General features: G+C 39.7%; 1 protein-coding gene across 1 annotated transcript in view; it reads left to right on the top strand.

Moving 5' to 3' along the window:
• LOC106600602 (nucleolar protein 10) overlaps window positions 1-22,076 on the top strand; it is a 38,085-nt gene that overhangs the window by 559 nt on the left and 15,450 nt on the right. The window contains exons 2-14 of the mRNA XM_014192098.2: window positions 11-56; window positions 172-270; window positions 2,668-2,745; window positions 3,600-3,637; window positions 3,749-3,885; window positions 4,158-4,223; window positions 7,126-7,186; window positions 7,310-7,395; window positions 7,484-7,562; window positions 7,683-7,832; window positions 17,207-17,273; window positions 18,052-18,104; window positions 19,615-19,741. Of these exons, the coding sequence (XP_014047573.1) occupies window positions 11-56; window positions 172-270; window positions 2,668-2,745; window positions 3,600-3,637; window positions 3,749-3,885; window positions 4,158-4,223; window positions 7,126-7,186; window positions 7,310-7,395; window positions 7,484-7,562; window positions 7,683-7,832; window positions 17,207-17,273; window positions 18,052-18,104; window positions 19,615-19,741 (1,087 nt within the window). The remainder of the gene's footprint in view (window positions 1-10; window positions 57-171; window positions 271-2,667; window positions 2,746-3,599; window positions 3,638-3,748; window positions 3,886-4,157; window positions 4,224-7,125; window positions 7,187-7,309; window positions 7,396-7,483; window positions 7,563-7,682; window positions 7,833-17,206; window positions 17,274-18,051; window positions 18,105-19,614; window positions 19,742-22,076) is intronic.

Genomic DNA, 22,076 nt, shown 5'->3' with positions numbered 1-22,076 from the left:
TGTTTTCCAGTGGCTTTCAGATCGGAAGAAAAGGGCATTGCAAAATAATGATGTTGGTGAGTATTCATTTTACTAATGTCAATGTCTTACAGGTGTTTGTGTGCTGGCCAAGTTGTCAGACTGTATATTTTCCTGTGCTCACGCGTCACCTCCCTTATGTATTTTTCTCAGACATCCAACGCAGGATCGAGCTCATCCAGGACTTTGAGATGCCCACAGTGTGCACCTCAATCAAAGTGTCAAGGGATGGGCAGTTTATTCTAGCAGCAGGTGAGGATTTGGCTTGCCGTCACTGTCAGATTTAATTTGGCATATTATTAGAACAGTAAAGGATTGTAAGTAATTGCAGTGCTTTCCTCCAGCGCTGCTGTTGGCTATGCAGCCAGTTACACACTCATTTTCAGCGGGGTACTTTTGCCACCTAAATTAGCCATTTTTACATTTCGCAAGTCAGAAAAAAAGTCTGCCGAGCATGATGTCCCTTCGTCTATATTCGCCAATTTGCACGTCCCATATAATGTGGTAATTATGAGCCGAAATCCATTTAGCCTATTATTTTCTGGCACATTGATTTATTTTCTTTTGCTTGTTTTATGTACAGCCACGCAGTCCTAGTGCATGGGCTTACTGTGATTTGATTGACGAACAGCAAGCTTGACTGGTTTATAAATGGTGTTGAACTGACTGAATAAAGTCGATCTCATATATCCTTGCTATTCATAAATCATACAATGTAATTATATATCCATGGTATCACATCGGGACAAGTAAACTAAAGATATTTTTTGTATTTTCGATATGAAGTCCAGCAGAACTTTCCAGACAGTGACGTTATGTGGGTGACTCACCAGTAGCCTACCGAATCGTGTCGTTAAGAGAGCCGTTCAGTTGGCTCCTGGTTATCTGCAGATAAATTATGAAAACATTCCATGAAGATGGTGAATCCTCCTCACTGCAGAAACAATATGTAGGCTAGTGGAGTGATAGTCTCACTCTGTTCCAAAATATCATAAAAGAAAACAGATTTAATTGTTTTAAAAGCTAATGATACTTACATTGCATTCGGAAAGTGTTCAGACCCCTTTACTTTTCCCATGTTTTGTTACGTTACAGCCTTATTCTAAAATCTATGAAATTATTTTTCCCCCCTCATCAATCTACACACAATACCCCATAATGACAAAGCAAAAACAGGTTTTTAGAAATGTTTGCAAATGCCTTATTTACATAAGGGGGGGGTAGTGCCTTGGCCAGGGAGGTGACCAAGAACCTGATGATCACTCTGACAGACCTGCTCCAGAGCGCTCAGGAACTCAGACTGGGATGAAGGTTCATCTTCCAACAGGACAACGACCCTAAGCACACAGCCAAGATAATGCAGGAGTGGCTTCGGGACAAGTCTCTGAATATCCTTGAGTGGCCCAGCCAGATATCGGACTTGAACCCGATCGAACATCTCTGGAGAGACATGAAAATAGCTGTGCAGTGACGCTCTCCATCCAACTTGACAGAGCTTGAGAGGATCTGGAGAGAAGAATGGGAGGAACTCCCCAAATACAGGTGTGCCAAGCTTGTAGCGTCATACCCAAGACTCAAGGCTGTAATCGCTGCCACAAGTGCTTCAACAAAGTACTCAGTAAAGGGTCTGAATACTTATGTAAATGTGATATTTCATTATCTTTTTACTTAAAAAAATGATTTTTGCTTAGTCATTATAGGGTATTGTGTGTAGACTGATGAGGGGAAAAAACAATTGAATTAATTTTAGAATAAGGCTGTAACATAACAAAATGTGGAAAAAGTCAAGGGGTCTGAATACTTTCTGAATGCACTGTATATGTTATTTTCAAAGATATTGATATAGGTCTACTGATTTTATCAAAGCCCATGATTAACACCTGGTTCCTTCTTCGATTATACCTGTATTGCAGATATTTGTGGGTCGGTTGTTAAACAAGTCTTTTTTTTTTTTACTGAATTACACACTGTAATCAAAAAAGAGTTGCAAACAATTTAGCTGATGACGATCTTCTCTTAACACGTATGGACCCAGAACTTAATTGAGCACCTGTTCTGTTATTTTAGATACCCATTTTTCAATTTGAAAAGTGCCCATCACACAATTTGTTTGATTTTATTATATTGAACCTTTTAATACATTTTTCTAAGTAATTTGGACTATTTACTTAATTTTTCTGTTTTAATAAAATACATAATTTGAAGAACAAACAATTGTGGCAATTCATAACTTGCAGTAAAATACTTTAATCTCGAAGACGGGTTAAATGTAAACAAATAAAAATACATTGGTTTAATGTTCTCATACTTAAATAGTCCTGATCATATAGGCCTAGACGATATCCAAAAAAACAAACATTTAACTGAATCCATGCATTTTCAGTAATTTAAATTGTAAACACAATACCACAACAAATGTTTCCAGTCTGGGAGGTAATTTCAATAAAGTATTCAATAATTTTGCTGTGTATTTCGGATGGATTCTGAGTGTACCAGACGCCACCAGAATGGAGATGCAAAAATGTCTTCACTCCAGCACGGGGGATCTTAGCTGGATCATTATTTTATTTTGCTGGCTTCTGCATGTGCTTGTAGAAAACACTAATTGCTGTTATATGGATTTGTCACTTTCTTTTAACATCCTTTTAGGCACATACAAACCCAGGATCCGATGCTATGACACGTATCAGTTGTCCTTGAAGTTTGAACGGTGTCTGGATTCGGATGGTAAGTGATAGAACCAGTAGTTATATTGTTACATAATCGTTGGGTAATCATTCTGCTTCTGTGGTCCGCTGGAACTCTGGTGTGCTATGGGAATCCCTGCAAGTATCCCTCCCTCCTTTTGTTGTGAAGTGAGTGGCTGCTCCATAGGAAGAGGATCCAGCTGTCTCAGTGATGGTGTCAGCCAGTCCTGACTCCACTAATGAAAGCTCACAGGCCTGAACCAGTTACTATGTCCTTAATATTTAACTACGGTGCAGCCAGACATACACATTTTCAAGCGAACACACACCTGCCTGGGGACCAGTCACTGAATTTCTAAGTACACCGTCTGGAATATGACAGTGTTTGATTCTGGAAAGGTCCCTCTCAGGTCCTCTACAAGCCGGAATGTTGAATACAATTATATTTGAATTTAGTCTGCTGGAAAGTAAATATCCAGAGGAATGTATTGTTTACCCAACTTTTTAGAGCACTGGTACTGAAGTAGACATTTATATCATCTGGCAAAACCATGTAAACACCTGCAAGACTTTGGTTAGTATGCGTGGTTTGCGTATTAACTATTTCGACCAACTGAGGGACCAACACCACGACAATTGGCAGGTTAATTTGAAATATATATTTTTACATTTGTGACAAACAAGGGACATTAAGGATTTTTCTATGTATGGCGTTGTCTACATAATTTTAAGACATCGCCATGTTTTGTGACTAACACACACCCGACATACACAATTGCCATAATGTGATGGTCACCAATAAATAAACTTTTTGCATTGTAAAAAATTCTTAACCACTAGATATTATTTTTTCTTGTAGCTAGTTCTGAAAGTGTGTTATTTTTCACCTCACAGTTGTGGCCTTTGACATTCTGTCCGATGACTACTCAAAGGTAAGACAGACTTACCTTCCTTGGTTGTTTCCTTGGTTGTTTCCCGCAGTGGGGGTTATCTAAACTCCATCTTCTACAAGTAAATGTGACCTGATATTGTTGTTTGTGTAGTTGGTGTTTCTGCACTGTAACCGGTACGTGGAGTTCCACTCGCAGCATGGACACTACTACAAGACACGCATTCCCAAGTTTGGTAGGGACTTTGCCTACCACTACCCCTCCTGCGACCTCTACTTTGTTGGGGCAAGGTAAGGGTTAAAAGCCAAAGGAGGTGGATCATTCACTGTCTTGATTTCCTATGTATCATTTTACTTGGCTTTAACTTCAAATCAAGTTTTATTAGTCACATGCGCTGAATACAACAGGTGTAGACTTTACAGTGAAATGCTTACTTACGAGCCCTTAACCAACAATGCAGTACAAATAAGAAATACAGGTAACGTTATTAAAGAGTAGCAGTAAAATAAAGACAAGTTGTGTTAATGTTGACAGCGTACAGTAAGACTGAAACCTTTTTCAGCTCAGAAATATTCAGACTCAATCTGGAGCAAGGCAGGTTCCTCAACTCCCTTCAGACAGATGCTGTGTAAGTATACATCAACAATACTTTATTTATGAAGCCAGCTGTGGCCGATTCCACCACAGCATTGCGTGGAAATATTTTTGGTGTCACAGATTGTTCTGGCAATTCTCACAACCTAATTTTGAGAAAGGATGTTTAACATGGTTTTCACAATTGTATCACAAACTTTTATTTTGGAAGATATTTCAGAAAGTGCCAATTTTAGGCCCCTTTTATTCCTGTAGATGCCTCCTGTAATACCCTATGATCCATGAAGCGTACATGATACAGACAACATCTTGATGTCATATACTCCTTATAGTGTGTTCTAAAATATGGAGTATGTTTATATCCTGAAATAGACATTTTCAAATAAATTTATTCAACATATATTCAAAATATTATGATTATATAAAAAGTACCTTTTTTGATTTTGCTTATTTTTAGACATATTGTTTGGAACAATACTCTTCAAAAACATCACATTTCCAGAGTGGCCTCTGGTACTTTTGAATAAAGTATCAATCATATAATGTCAATTTCTATCTATAAAATGGATAATTTCTTCAAAAGCAGCAGAGAGACCATTCTGGAATTGTTATGTACAGTAGTTGAATGAGTGTATATTGTTTAAAACAGTATGTCTTTACAGATAAACAAAATCAAAGGCGGTACTTTTGAGATATTAAAGGGGCATTGTAATTTCAACAATGTTCATAAAATGTCCATAAGATATCTGCAGTAATAGTGGAATGATAGTGTTTCACAGTATTACTTACACAGTGTTATGATTGGCTTTGATATTCACCTATTGATTTCTCCCGCCAGACTGGCGTCTGTTGTCGAAATGGGATAGCTGTTTTGCCTTTGTGGCTGTGGAAACAAAGTAGAAATCGTTGTCATTTCTTGGTTGCTAAAAATCTGCACAATTCGTTCAATTTCAGTTTGTGAGAAAACAAGAACTGAATACTGTAGAGAATCATTGTACCATCTAAATCACTGTGAAATACAGTACCAGTCAAAAGTTTGGACACACCTGCTCATTCAAGGGTTTTTCTTTATTTTGACTGTTTTCTACATTGTAGAATAATGAAATAACACATATGGAATCAAGAAGTATATTCTTCAAAGCAGCCACACTTTGCCTTGATGACAGCTTTGCACACTCTTGGCATTCTCTCAACTAGCTTAATGAGGAATGCTTTTCCAACAGTCTTGAAGGAGTTCCCACATATGCTAAGCACTTGTTGGCTGCTTTTTCTTCACTCTGCGGTCCAACTCATCCCAAATCATCTCAATTAGGTTGAGGTTGGGTGATTGTGGAGGCAAGGTCATCTGATGCAGCACTCCATCACTCTCCTTCTTGGTCAAATAGACCTTACACAGCCTGGAGGTGTGTTGGGTCATTGTCCTGTTGAAAAACAAGTGATAGTCCCACTAAGCGCAAACCAGATGGGATGGCGTATCACTGCAGAATGCTGTGGTAGCCATGCTGGCTAAGTGTGCCTTGAATTCTAACTATATCACTGACAGTGTCACCAGAAAAGCACCAACACACCACCACCTCCATGCTTCACGGAACCACACATGCAGAGATCATCCGTGAACCTACTCTGCGTCTCACAGACACTGCAGTTGGAACCAAAAATCTCAAATTTGGACTCTTCAGACCAAAGGACAAATTCCCACCAGTTTAATGTCCATTGCTTGTGTTTTTTGGCCCAAGCAAGTCTCTTCTTCTTATTGGAGTTCTTTAGTAGTGGTTTCTTTGCAGCAATTCGACCATGAAGGCCTGATTCACGCAGTCTCCTCTGAACAGTTGATGTTGAGATGTGTCTGTTACTTGAACTCTGTGAAGCATTTATTTGGGCTGGAATATGAGGTGCAGTTAGCTCTAATGAACTTATCCTCTGAAGCAGAGTTAACTCTGGGTCTTCCTTTCCTGTAGCGGTCCTCATGAGAACCAGTTTCATCATTGCTCTTTCAAAGTTCTTGACATTTTCCAGATTGACTGACCATGTCTTAACGTAATGATGGACTGTCGTTTCTCTTTGCTTATTTGAGATGTTTTTGCCATAATATGGACTCGGTCTTTTACCAAATCTTCTGTATACCACCCCTACCTTGTCACAACACAACTGATTGGCTCAAACGCATTAATTAAGAAGGAAAGAAATTCCACAAATTAACTTTTAACAAGGCACACCTGTTCATTTAAATGCATTCCAGGTGACTATCTAATGAAGCTGGTTGAGAGAATGCCAAGAGTGTGCAAAGCTGTCATCAAGGCAAAGGGTGGCTTCTTTGAAGAATCTCAACTATAAAATATATTTTAATTTAACACTTTTTGGTTAATACATGATTCCATATGTTATTTTATAATTTTGATGTCTTTACTATTATTATACAATGTAGAAAATAGTTAAAAATGTTACAGTGAAATGGGTGTAGGGAAGGGGGATATTTGTTTTGAATGCAGCCAGTGTTCTTGCAAATCACCTAACTTCCACATAGGGGAGAAATTCTGTTTAGTACCTTTTTAATATGAATGGTTTTAATGTTGAATAAATTCATGTGTGAAATTGTATTTCAGAATGTAGGGATACTCCCTATTTTAGAGGACACTATTATGAGTATATTGACAATAAGGTGTTGTCTGTATCATGTACGGATCATTGGGTCTTACAGGTGGCATCTAAAGGTCTTAAAAAGGGCCCTATATTGTCAACTTTCATGAGTTTCCAAAAAATGGTTTGTTACAAATTTTAAAAAGCATATCAAACATCCTTTCTTCCAATTAAGTTTATATGTGAGAGTTGCCAAAACAATCCGAGATACATTTCGTTGTTGTGCCAGTCATTACAAGACTCGTCAGTATGCATATGGTGTGATCATGTCTCTTTTTGTCATTTCTCTGACTGACAAGGGAGCACAATGTGTGTGACATCAATCCTGTCCATCAACTGTTCGCTTCAGGAACAGCAGAGGTGGGTGGAGCCTATGTGCATGTAAAGAGTGAATGGATCGGACATAACCTGAACCCTATTGACATAATTTTGTGTGTGTGCCTGTGTGTGTCTAACCATGTTCCCTGTGTTGTTGGTGGCTAGGGGAAAGTGGAGTGCTGGGACCCTCGTGTACGAAGTCGGGTGGGGATGCTAGACTGTGCCTTGAGCAGCGTCACAGAGGGAACAGAGCAAGTACAACACTAGAACATGAACAGTTATATGTATGTAGAAAAACGGCATAGTTTAAATCCATGATCTGGATGTGTTTGTCTTTAGAGTGGAGGGCTTGCCATCAGTCAGCGCACTCAAGTTTAACGGCTCTCTCACCATGGCTGTGGGAACGAGCACTGGGCAGGTATGAACTTTTACAATGGCGTCTTGTGTGTCCTAATAGCTGGGATAATGACGAAAACTGCCAAAATGTTCCCCTCCCCACAAGTTTCCCCACTGACGATCTGTCTGCCTGGTACTGTAGGTCCTACTCTATGACCTGCGCTCCAGCCGCCCCCTGCTGGTAAAAGACCATTACTATGGCCTGCCTATCAAGTCTGTCAACTTCCAGGACCACCTAGACCTGGTTCTGACTGCGGACTCCAAGATCATCAAGATCTGGAACAAAGACACGGTAAATGTTTATGAATGTTGAAAAGATATTTGATTCATGTTTTTGGAAACCAGACATCAACCAGGTTTCCATCCAACTTTGAAATTATTCTTTTGAATTACCCCCCTTTTCTCCCTAATTTGTGAATACAATTTTGTCTGATCCCTGTAACTCTCCAACGGGCTCGGGAGAGGTGAAGGTCGAGTCATGCGTCCTATGAAGCATGACCCACCCACTCCCATAACCCGGAAGCCAGCTGCACCAATGTGTCAGAGGAAACACGTTCATCTGCCCACCACTAGGAGTCACTAGAGCACGATGAGCCAAGTAAAGCATTTGAAAGTTCAATAGCCATAGCCAATCCAATCTACAGTAGGCCTATATACAAATAAGCCATTGGCCACACAGGCTTGCCATCATTCACTTTGAACTGGACTGTGTGTTTACAGACAGTTGAAACAGCGGAACTTTAGATCATTAGAATGCTTTCGCCAAAAGCCACAAAAGACACCTGAATTGATGTTTTATGTAAATACCATGGGAGTCCTCTTACATTTGGAAACTTCAGTCCTACTGATATTAACAACCATGAAAAGGTAGGCCATATCTCCCTCAGTTGCCTATACACGTGAACAACAACAAGATCAACAACTAATGCTAGCCAGAACGAGATAATCTAACGAGGGAACATTAGATAAACCCTCTCAAACTTTTTAAGCTAGTTGGCTGTCAAAATGGCAACGATCGGGAATAGTAGCCTGCTCGTTCTTCTGCAGCTTGCCTGCCAATGCATGCTTTTCCCAACCCATATTTGAACAACAGAATAGGAACTTACTTGCCAGCCTGCCCACTTGATCAATGCCAAATACGTTTGATTGACATCTAAAAGATATGCTAACTGTGGATCAAATCGAATTTTATTAGTCACATGTGCTGAATACAACAGGTGTAGACCTTACAGTGAAATGCTTACTTACGAGCCCCTAACTGACAGTTAATAGTCCAAGTTCAGCATAGCAAAGCGATTCACATTTCTTGCTAGCTAACCAAATGACACCTGCATCTCTAGCCTTAGCCACCAAAAACCAATATAAGGGGAAAAAGTCGGTCACTCATCCACTCCTCCAATGACATGACATCCTCCCAGCAGCTAGCTAACATTAGGCTCCGTGTTTTCAGCTTGCTAAATAAATAGCTAGTTGCATAAATAGACACGCCTATCCCAGTGGTGTCAAACTCAATCAGCGCATGGGCAATATTGAAAAAACACAACGAATTCACGGGCCAGACATACAAAAAAGTATAACTGCGATCCAAACTGGCCATTGTTTTTATTTGGGAAAAAATGGCCCTTTATAATGCCCACGTATGTACATAGAATGTTGTATATAGCGTTTTAACATATTACAACAAATAAGAGAGAAATATATTTGTCCAGCCTCTGCTATTATGCTTGCAGATGTGAATAATTCCAAATAACAAAAATGTAGCTATAGGTTTGTTGTAACATTTTAAACTTAAAACATGTTAGACTTTTTTTTTTGCTGTAGACTCGCTTTTGTGTCCTATTCGTGCCACGGGCCTTGTAATCATTGCCCTTGCTAGTTAGATTTTTTTTAACATTCCCAGCCTTAGTTACAGGCCAGCAAACAATGTACCAGGCCAGCAGGGATTTACAACCTGATTGCAATATTTTTTGGACTACCAAGAAATGTATTGGTGAATTACATTAATCAGGCATTGAACTGCATCCATCTATTCTGCCAACAATGCCTTAATTAATGTATGTCATGTAATTTTAAGTCAAATAGAACCTACTTTTAAAATCTCTTATGAAGTTGGTTTTGAAGCATAAACTGGGAATTTGATCTTTTTTTACTGATTTATAATGATTGTATGTTTGTTTCATATCTGCAACGTAGTTAAACCACTCAGTTCCTCTTGAATTATCAGAGAAATGGTGGTGTAAATGCCTTTATGCACAAATATTTATATAATAATAATCATATCGATGTAAACTTGGAGTCACGCGATGATATGTTGTGTGGTCCTCCCACTACGACTCTAGTAAGCATGCTGTTTATTAGGCTACAGATTAACTAAATGTTGAACTTCACAGGGTGGTGAGAATGCACTGTGATGAGCTTGATGCTTCTTTCCTGTAAACATTGAGTCTTATTCTGGTGACATGATGCTTACCTGCAGTTTGACTAATCAAAATAATCTATATTTTTTGTTCATAATAATCTCATCATGTAGGCTATACACGCACTGTATCTGAGAGCTGTTGGGTAGAGCGCACATGCCAAGGCCACAGTTGGCACATTTGCTATATAATGCAAAAATGTTACTGACAAAACCATCAGTAGAGTTGAAAATGCAATGGAAACCCATATAACTTTTATTTTTTTATTCGATACATGGGAATTTAACCACTGAAGTTATTTTTATGTGCACTATATTATCATGCACAGGCTTTTATCTTCAACAAGTCTGTTTGAAGGAAACAACCCTCCGGTGGGAAAATGCACATATTGCTTTTATGTCAATTTTAGAATATAACATATAAGACTATTTCCAGTATGGTGACCGTGAGGTAGTAAGGTAAAGGTGATCCACTTGGCATTCCCTTTTTTATAAACAAAATGTGCCTCTTAAAAACCTCTTCAGCGTCTCGTCCCGTCAGCGGGATCAAAATCCAGCGAAAAATCATATCGCCAATTAGCATTAAAAAAAAATCATAATTAAAAATTTTTTAAAAAACCTTTTTTTTTTTTTTGTAGATAAAACCTCTCCTGAATCGACCCACGTCGTCCGATTTCAAAAAGGTTTTACAGGAAAAGCAAATCATTAGATTATGTTAGATGAGTCCATCGTAAAAAGCAGCTTCATAGCCATTTTCCGACCAACCACTTGCATCACATATAATCAAAAAACAGCTAAATGCAGCACTAACCTTTTACAAACTTCATCAGATGGCACCCCTAGGACATCGTTATACAATGCATGCATTCTTTTGTTCAATAAAGGTCATATTTATATATAAAAACAGCATTTTACATCTCTGTCTGAGGTTGACTAAATAATTTCCCCTCAAATGCGTCCCGGTAAACAATGCTACATTTCCTTAAATTACTATCCTATAACGATTTTTTTAATTTATATTGTCAATCTAACATTTATAGATTAATATCTCTTGAGAACACCTCTCATACCAGATTTTAAATTAACTTTACTGGGTAATCACACTTTGCGATAAAAGGAGATGCGATACTCAGAAAATGAGCTAATATACAGAGCTCGGCGCCATCTTGGAAACAATCGCATGTCATATCTCATCTTGTATAATATTGTCAATAATCGCCTACCTTTAGTTGTCTTCATCAGAAAGCATCCCAGGTCCACAACAGATGTATTTTCGGTCAAAAAGTCCATACTTCACGTTCCATTAGCCTGCTGTTGGTAGCGCGTCCTATGGCTCTCTCCAAGCGCAGGGCTGAAGTTCCGGATAAAATGAGATTCTCCCGCCTGTAGGTTCGTTCAAACATGTCAAACGTTGTAAAACATTAATCTTCAGGGCCTGTAACACCAAGAGAGCCAATAAGATTCGAGGGGGATGATTTCATGGCCTTTAAAACCGTTTCCAAAGGTGGGGGTTGACATGGCCGCCGGCGTCATAATGGTGATGGCCCATCCCCTGTGACCAATTTGCAACTCGTCTCATTCACTGAGTTTCGACCGTATAAGGCTCAAACCACTGTGAAAAGACTGGCGACATCTAGTGGAAGCAATAGGAAGTGCTCACTGAACCATTGTTAACGGTGTGATTAATAAGGAAAGATGAGAAGTCGAGTCCACAATTCAGAATTCCACTTCCTGTTTCAATCGGTCTCGGGGTTTTGACTGCCATTTGAGTTCTGTTATACTCACAGACACCATTCAAACAGTTTTAGAAACTTTAGAGTGTTTTCTATCCATATATAATAAGTATATGCATGCCCTAGCTTCTGAGTTTGATTACTAGGCCGTTGAAAATGGGAACGTTTTTTTTTCAAAATGCGCTGTGGCGCCCCCTATCCTAGGGTATCCTCAAGAGGTTTTAACCTCTATGGGCTAGGTGGCACGTCACCGTCCCACTCTATTCAACAGCCAGTGGAAGAGCGTGGTGCGAAATACAAAACCTCAAAAATGCAATAATTTCCATTTTTACGTACGACTATTTTACACCATTTTAAAGACAAGACTCTCGTTAATCTAACCACATTGTCCGATTTCAAAAAGGCTTTACAGCGAAAGCAAAACATTAGATTGTTAGAGTACATAGCCACAAATAATCACACAGCCATTTTCCAAGCAAGCATGTATGTCACAAACCCAAAACACAGCTAAATGAAGCACTAACCTTTGATCTTCATCAGATGACACTCCTAGGACATTATGTTATACAATACATGCATGTTTTGTTCAATCAAGTTCATATTTATATCCAAAAACAGCTTTTTACATTGGCATGTGATGTTCAGAACATGCATTCCCACCCAAAACGTCCGGTGAATTTACTAAATTACTCACCATAAACGTTGACAAAATACATAACAATTATTTTAAGAATTATAGATACAGAACTCCTTAATGCAATCACTATGTCAGATTTTAAAATAGCTTTTTGGCAAAAGCACATTTTGCAATATTCTGAGTACATAGCTCAGCCATCACGGCTAGCTATTTTGACACCCGCCAACTTCGGGGCTCACTAAACTCAGAATGACTATTAGAAAAATTGTATTACCTTTGCTGATCTTCGTCAGAATGCACTCCCAGGACTGCTACTTCCACAAGAAATGTTGTTTTTGTTCCAAATAATCCATAGTTATGTCCAAATACCTCCTTTTTGTTCGTGCGTTCAGGTCACTATCCAAAGGGTAACGCGCGAGCGCATTTCGAGACAAAATAATTCTAAATGTTCCTTTACCGTACTTAGAAGCATGTCAAACGCTGTTTAAAATCAATTTTTGGGGTATTTTTCTCGTAAAATAGCGATAATATTCCAACCGGACAATAGTGTATACATTGAAAGAGGAAAAGAAAAAACAGCATGGTCGCGGGACCGCACATATCCAATCTCTTTGTCACCAGGCAGACCACTGACAAACTGAGCTACCATACTCTGCCCAGAGACAGGAGACGCCTCAATCCGCTTTCTGAAGGCTTTAAAGAGCCAATGGAATCCTTAGAAAGTGCAACGTAACCCCAGAGATACTGTAGTTTTGAAAGGGACTAGAAAGAACTACAAATTGTCAGACAGGCCACTTCCTGCTTGGAATGTTCTCAGGTTTTTGCCTGCCGTATGAGTTCTGTTATACTCACAGACACCATTCAAACAGTTTTAGAAACTGCAGAGTGTTTTCTATCCAAATCTACTAATAATATGCATATTCTCGTTTCTGGGAAAGAGTAGTAACCAGTTTAAATCGGGTATGTTTTTTATCCGGCCGTGAAAATACTGCCCCCTAGCCCAGACCGGTTAAATTTGAAAGAACTCGACTCAAAAGTCAAGAAATAACAAACATCATGTTGGCATACTCATTGTTACGGCAAATACTAGATCGAGAAATAAAAACAAACACAGCGAAACAACGCGGTTATGGACCAAGTAGCTGATGACTCGACTAAAGTGAGTTTAGAGACACTACTAACAGAAAAAGATGAAGAAAATATCAGATCTAAACTGATATGACTGAACTGGGCAAACGTATGAAGGAGGCCGAAACCGGGTTAATTCTAGCGATAATTGCATGAGAGAAACTCTAGAAAACCGTGGATGAACAAAAATACAATCATTACGGGCCTTACTGACAACGTAAACGGGATGGACGACTTCAGTCACCGCTCAAATCTTTGTTTCGTAAATTTCCTCAAGCTGTGGAACAACCGGAATGGAAGAATTCCAGGAAAATGTAATACCACACAACTTCTGGGCCAGGAGAACTTCACACGGGCTCCCACAATTGAATAAGCACATTCGAACAGGCGGCCCAGGAGGGGACACCAGCAGCAAACCAAGGGGCATCATAGCAAAGTTACTTAACTATAGGGACAAAGATAAAGTTCTATGACTGGCCATCCAAGCCAAAAAGTTGGAAGTTGGACTTTTGTATGAGGGCCAACGGATCTACAGTACACCAACATGAGCAGAGACCTCTACCTGAAGCGCAGAGAAATTGACACCATAAAGAAAAAGCTATGGGGGAAAAAATAATCCTGTTCCCTTTGGTGTACCCTGCGCAACTACGGGTCAAATGGAGGGAAAGAAACATCACACTGAAATTAGCTAAATAAATTACCAGATTTGTGGATAACCTGGACAAGGAGAACGGTGGAAATGGCCACGATCTATTTGTTTTTAGTAACGAACTGACAAGTGAACAAGACAACATGATGATTGCTATGATCTCTAGACAGTTATTTCTGAATGATCAAGAGCCAATAGGCTATAAAGGCATGAGTGTGTGCGAAGAATTGAAATGGCCCATATGTGAAAAAGACAGGGAGAGTTCAAATGTCACTCAGCCTAAGACCCTGAAATTGTAAGCACACAGTACTTTTATTTGTTGCTTTCTTCCTTCTTTAAAAACAATGTAATTTACTTTTGGCCAAATTAAGGCATGATAATGGGGAAATTGATATATGAATTGAAAAATGTGTAATCAATGTGAGCAACATATGTCAACACATGTCGATTATCCTTTTCTTTTTATTCTCCCATTGTAAGTGCAATGATTCATGATAATGAGTTGAATGAATGAAGAAACATGAGCAATTGCCCAGTTTATAAAAGAGAGACACACAAGCAGGCTATGTGGGCGAAGCCCATAATTATGCACCTTTCAATCATTATTTCCAGCTCTTTGTTGGACAATTTATATTGAAATTAATTAACTGAATCCCAAGGTGGAATGTACGAGAAATGTGACCAAGCCAACTGAACATGTAGCTGATAAACTCTGAAAAATTAAGTGAATAAATGGCACTCAATTTGGCTCTACCAGTGCCCAGAGCGGACAGATGTTGCATTGATGTTGCAAGTCATTATAAACCTGGTGATTCGAGCCCTGAATGTTGATTGGCTGAACGCTGTGGTATATCAGACCGCATACCAACGGGTATGACAAAACATTTATTTTTACAGGTCTAATGATGTTGGTAACCAGTTTATAATACTAATAATGTACCTCAGGGTTTGTTGTGTATGGCCAGTATACCACGGCTAAGGGCTGTAGCCAGGCACTCCGTGTTGCGTTGTGATAAAAAACAGTTCTTAGCCAGGGTATATTGGCCATGTTCGATACCTCCTCGGGCCTTATTGCTTAGTTATACCACCTGCTCTTAGTGATCATCGTGCTCTGTCCCCCAGTGGGTCAAGACGAGTGCGCCCCACGTGGTTGCGGGCTGTACACTCCAGTGGGTATAGGTCTACATCTGTTTGCATTTATTTCATTGGAGAATTAGAAAGTTTAACCAATTTCTCTCTTTAATATACTATAATGATGCTTTATGCTTAAATAATCAAATTTGTTTGATTCTCAATTAACACAGGGATGGCAAGTGCTTTTAATATTTATTTCTCTTGTTATTGTCCAAGAGAGGGATAACCTACTCCTTTGGCTTAAAAAAACAAACAAGGGGTAGGCCTATCACGCTGGCCAGGACAAATGATCAATGTATACTTTAGAAGGGCCTCATCCATCTCAGAAGGTAGAACCAACCCAAGACAGGACTCCTTAATAGTAATCACTGTGGTGCTGACAGTCACACTCCACAGTGGTTGGTGATTGGTATGGGAGCTGAATACGCAGCCACCCAGACCCCTCTATGGTCGGAGATTACACATACTGACTCATTTTTCAACTTTTTAACAAATATTTACATTTGAAACAAAAAAAATCTGAAATGTTTTACATGTTGTTTTGTTTTTGTCCTAGTTGGGCGATATTGTATTTACCAATGGAATCACAAGTCGTGTTTATTATGATTTATTACTATTTTATATATATATATTCCTAATACTGAGTTGCACCCTCTTTTGCTGTCAGAATAGCCTCAATTCGGCGGGGCATGGACTCTACAAGGTGTCGAGCGTTTCACAGGGATGCTAGCCTATGTTGACTCATGCTTCCCAATGTTGTCAAGTTGGCTGGATGTCCTTTGGGTTGTGGACCATTCTTGGAAACACACGGGAAACTGTTGAGCGTGAAAATCCCAGCAGCGTTGCAGTTATTGACACAAAGTACTGCGCCTGGCACCTACTACCATACCCCATTCAAAGACACTTTTAAAAAAAACATCTTGCCCATTCACCCTCTGAATGGCACACATACACAATCCATGTCTCTGCTGTTTTAAGGCTTAAAAATCCTTTCATCGGTCTCCTCCCCTTCACCTACAGTGATTAGTGGATTTACAGTGCCTTCAGAAAGTATTTACTACCCTTGATTTTGTTTTACATTTTTTTGGGTTACAACCTGAATTTAAAATGTATTAAATTGAGATTTTGTGTCACTGGCCTACACACAATACCCCATAATGTCAAAGTGGAATTATGTTTTACACTTACCCTATAAAGCTGGAAGTCTTGGACTACCTCATATGAAGGTGTATTACTGGGCTGCACAACTGTGTTCACGTTAACAATGGACAGCAGACTGTCCTTGTGCATAGAGAAGTATTGAAGGCATAAATGTAATACCTTATGATCTAAAATATATTCACTACTTCGGTTCCAAGGCATTGAAGAAAAAAACAGACAATCCAATGATTCTCAATTCCATTCGTATTTGGGAAAATGTACATCAACTCATGAGGTGGAAAGGAACAATATCAACATACACCCCTATTTGGAATAACCCCACTTTCCCTCCAGTCTTTAATGACCACCTTCAAGTCCTGGTGGCATCCATGAATTTTGAACATGTGCACTATACTGAACAAAAATATATACTGAGCAAAAATATAAACACAACATGCAACAATTTTAACTATTTTACTGAGTTACAGTTCATATAAAGACATCAGTCAATTGAAATAAATTCATTAGGCCCTAGTCTATGGACTTCACATGACTGGGAATATAGATATGCATCTGTTGGTCACAGATACCAGCGAAGATGATTTTTGTAGGTTTAGAACATTGTCATCTGCACAATTCCAAACGCACTTTGAATTAAGTATTCAAAATTAAATGTTGTGGTCAGTTTTTTTGGAAACGCCTTTGCATTTTTTTGGGTAAAAATGTCCATGTCATTGTACACTTGGTTGATGAAGGAGAGACCACTAACTAACTAATCACAGTGCTAGAACAGATATTCTAACCATATCTTTGGTCTGTTTCACCCCAGGGGAAAGTGTTCTCCTCCATTGAGCCCCAGACGAACATCAACGACGTGTGCATCTATCCTGGTTCTGGTGAGAATCACCTCAGAAAGACTGGTCCATTCTATGAGCAATGAGCCAGATACACTAAACATTGCTTCTGTACCAATTTTAACTTGGAGGGTTGACCTACACTACAGGCACTCTTATCTGCTTGGTAGTCATTTACCAGTATGCTCAACTACCACTAGATGGTGCCAAGTGACCTCATCAACAAGTTCTAAACACTTCTGGACCAGGGATATGCTTCTTTGTGAGATGGCTTGGACTTTGCTTTTGAAATAAGACTGCAACTCTATCTACTGACAGCTTCTCTGCCAGCAATTATGCCAAATTACAGCAATCTTTAGTGAGCACTTGAGTTAACTGTTTAAGATGCTCATTCACGATGTAATTGCTGTAATTTCACGTAAATAGCAAATCCGCACAACCATTTGCATGGATGATTTGTTGTCAAAGGAAAATGAAGATGGGAGCAAGCCAGGCTTTTGTCAGTAATGGTTACACACATTCTAACATTTAAAAATCCAGCAAGGGGTTTTGCTGTTTCCTATTTGACTCTGTGTAGTCTACTTCCTGCATACCTACTATAGTCACCCTATGTTTATGTGGGCTGTACTTTCTGCATGTTCATGCAGTTAGGCTTGTAACTAGAGTCAAACAAAACCAGCAGATGATGAGCCTTTATGTACAGTTCCGCATAATCTTAGTTTATAACCATGCTAACTTCAGTATGGGGGAAAGGATCTGGTTGTTTCGTTAGCTTATCTCACTCATTCACATCTTTTCTTTTTCTCTCCTAACTTCACAGGTATGCTCTTCACTGCCAATGAAGACCCCAAGATGAATACATTCTATATCCCTGTGAGTTCTACCACCCTTGCACTCCCTCAGGCCCATTTGACCGTTTGGTTTAACTGCTAGTTTTACATGCCTCAGTGTGCATGTTTGGTTTGAAAGGTACATTTTCCCATGAGATAGATTTACTCCATGGTGTGAATTGAAACCAAACCGACCAAGGCAGTATAGAGAAGGCACGAAAGGACGATCTCTGTTTTAGGTCTTGAGTGTTTGAGACTTTCATTTGTTCAGTTTAGTGTTTACGGCATCCCCATTTGGCTGGTGTTTTATGGTCTGCAAAAAAAACCACTATAAAGGGCATTATTCATAGAAAACCTCCCACTTGGTTTTACCTAGAAAGTACCCTTGTTGGAACGTGAATGTTCTTCAGCAACAGGTGGCCTTGTGCCTACCCCTATACCAGCTTTTCAGTTCTTATAGGAAAAGTGTTTGTACATTGTTTAATTTTTTTTTTAATTAGTCTCGTTAGAAAGTTAATGTGTGTGTTTCTACGGTAAAGTAGTCTCTCTTTAGGAAGTTGATGTGTGTGTACGGTAAAGTAGTTTCTTTAGGAAGTTGTGTGTGTGTGTGTAACGTAATGTAGTCTCTGTATAGAAAGATCATGTGGTAACCCTGACGCGATTAGTTTCTGGTCCCATTCATCAACCACTGATTAGATCATTGTGGTGGAGAGCTACAGAAAACAAGGTCTTAAATAGCGTGTGTTTGGGGCTACAAAGAGCTTATACTGAACTTAGGAAATATTGCGTTCATCTGTTAACAGCAAACACATTCTATTTTTGGTTATTGGAGTTTTGGAATACTTCTGCAGAAAATGAAGGCCGATATCAAACATTCACATAGCAGTGCTCATACTGCTCTGAATAAATAGCTACATTTTTCACTCAGGTATGGTATGAACATCAATGGTAACTTCAAATATAACACAACGTTGTCACCTTGTTTGGTTTACTCATCTAATCTATCATTCATAAATTTGAGGCAGGCATATGATTCCAGTTCCAGAGAGCTCCTTTCTCCCAGGTTTTTCAACTGGTGTACAAAGGCCTCCAACACATGCCTCCCTAGCTGCCTACATTACAGTAGGGCAAAGTTTGGAAAGTAACATTAGCCATTTGCTCTTCAATGATTACACGGAGGAAGGGGACATTACGTAGACTTTGAACTCTGATTTGATAGGACAGAACTCAGTTTGAATTGAACCCAGTGGCATTAAATTATCTTACGATAATGGGGTGATTTCAATCTGATAAGACTCATTCAATCCTTGTCGACTCATCCTCAAAGCCCTGAGAGGATTGGATAGGTGCAAGCAACATGGCAGAAGCTACACCTAGCCAACTGGAATGTTGCCAACACCTACTTCCCTTACCAGCCCTCAGCGCAGTGAAAAGAGAGAAATATATTGAATTAGATTTCTTCAAATGTTCCTTGTTCTTCATTCCTTGTCCCTCCTTCACTACATCCCTTGTTCTTTTCTCTCCTTCCTCCCCTCCATGTTGTCCCTGTGTAGGCACTGGGACCTGCTCCTCGCTGGTGCTCCTTCCTGGACAACCTGACAGAGGAGTTGGAGGAGAGCCCTGAGAGTACCGTCTACGATGACTACAAGTTTGTCACCCGCAAGGACCTGGAGAACCTGGGTGAGAGTAGGGCTGTTAAGTGTATAGATTACATGTATTTTTTCCCCTGCCCCTGCTTCGACACTGGTGCATGATAATGGTCCACTCTAAAGCCAAACAAATTTCACACATATTATTTGGTATATGTAAAGACAAGATCATATCAAGAATAGTCTGATGGGTGACAATATTAGCTTATCAGTTGTGAATGATATATTATTACTTGTGGATAATGCCCAGCTTGTGTGCAAGATGGCAAGAAATGGCACATGCCTTTTCCCCCCGACTTTTAAAAATAATAATCGCACACCTCATGTAGCCTAGCCCATAGGCCTATATGTTTTGATACGGTTTGTATCACAACTAAAGTGGCCAGATTATTTTCACCATAAAAATGCTTCTTTAGAATTAAAGCATTACATGCATAATCACATTTGCGGTCAGTTTTAAGAATGGTGTTTTCCCGCTAATATATTGCATTTTGGAACATTCACGCTTATAGCCTACTGCCGTATAAGAAGAAATAGCCTAATAGTCATCAACATTTTAAGCTAAACGTTCTGATTTGTTGCGTCAGCCCTGTTGTTTTTAGAAGGATTTTGATTCTAGTGGTTGAATTCATTTGGGATCTATCATGTCCCACAACTGTCCAAGACTATGTTTGAATATTTCTTTCTCACACAGAATAGAAAAGTCAACTTTTATACTATGGGGGATAGTAGATTGACATAAGCTAGTGTTTTTGCTGTTCGTTAGGGCTACTCATCTTGTTGGCTGACGAAAATTTAAATGTGGACAGTTCTTCCAACATCTTCATTATGCGCCTCAGAATTCGATAAGGACGCACGCAGTTGCTTCCCCGATGTGTCTGTCTTCACTTGTAGCCTGTGAGAAGGACCCGATCACGTGATGGATATTGCCTAATAAGAATTGAGATACGGTGCATTCGGAAAGTATTCAGACCCCTTCCCTTTTCCACATGTTGATTTGTTACAGCCTTATTCTAAAATGGATGAAAGTTTTTTTCCCCTCATCAATCTACACACAATACCCCATAACGACAAAGCAAAAATAGTCAAATAAATAAATATGAAATATAACATTTACATGAGTAAATGTTTGGCAGCGATTACAGCCTCAACTCTTCTTGGGTATGACGCTACAAGCTTGGCACACCTGTATTTGGGGAGTTTCTCCCATTCTTCTCTGCAGATCCTCTCAAGCTCTGTCAGGTTGGATGGGGAGTGTCGCTGCACAGCTATTTTCAGGTCTCTCCAGAGATATTTGTTCGGGTTCTGGCTCAGCCACCCAAGTACATTCAGAGACTTGTCCCGAAGCCACCCCCTGCGTTGTCTTGGCTGTGTGCTTAGGGTCATTATCCTGTTGGAAGGTTAACCTTCGCCCCAGTTTGAGGTCCTGAGTGCTCTGGAGCAGGTTTTCATCAAGGATCTCTCTGTACTTTGCTCCGTTCATCTTTCCCTTGATCCTGACTTTTCTCCCAGTCCCTGCCGCTGAAAAACATCCCCACAGCATGACCCTGCCACTACCATTCTTCACCGTAGGGATGGTGCCAGGTTTCTTCCAGATGTGACGCTTGGCATTCAGGCCAAAGAGTTCAATCTTGGTTTCATCAGACCAGAGAATCTTGTTTCTCATGGTCTGAGAGTCCTTTAGGTGCCTTTTGGCAAACTCCAAGCAGCCTGTCATGTGCCTTTTACTGTGGGGTGGCTTCCGTCTTGCCACTTTACCACTAAGACCTGTTTGTTGGCGTGCTGCAGAGATGGTTGTCCTTCTGGAAGGTTCTCCCATCTCCACAGAGGAACTCTGGATCTCTGTCGGAGTGACCATTGGGTTCTTGGTCACCTCTGTGACTAAGTCCCTTCTCCCCCGATTGCTCAGTTTGGCCGGGCGACCAGCTCTAGGAAGAGTCTTGGTGGTTCCAAACTTATTCCATTTAAGAATGATGGAGTCCACTGTGTTCTTGGGGACCTTCAATGCTGCAGAATTTTTTTTGTACCCTTCCCAAGTTCTGTGCCTCGACACAATCCTGTCTGAGTTCTACGGACAATTCCTTTGACCTCATAGCTTGTGTTTTGCTCTGACATGCACTATCAACTGTGGGACCTTATATAGACAGATGTGTGCCTTTCCAAATCATGTACAATCAATTGAATTTAGCACAGGTGGACTCCAATCAAGTTGTAGAAACATCACAATAGAAACAGGATGCACCTGAGCTCAATTTCGAGTCTCATAGCAAAGGGTCTGAATACTTATGTAAATAATGTATTTCCGTTCTTATTTTTAAAACATTTGCATACATTTCTAAAAACCATTTTTTGTTGTGTTTTTATTA

Source organism: Salmo salar, chromosome ssa01 (assembly GCF_905237065.1).
Source record: "Salmo salar chromosome ssa01, Ssal_v3.1, whole genome shotgun sequence".
NCBI classification, from domain to species: Eukaryota; Metazoa; Chordata; class Actinopteri; order Salmoniformes; family Salmonidae; genus Salmo; species Salmo salar.
This window is presented reverse-complemented; position numbering and strand designations above follow the sequence as displayed.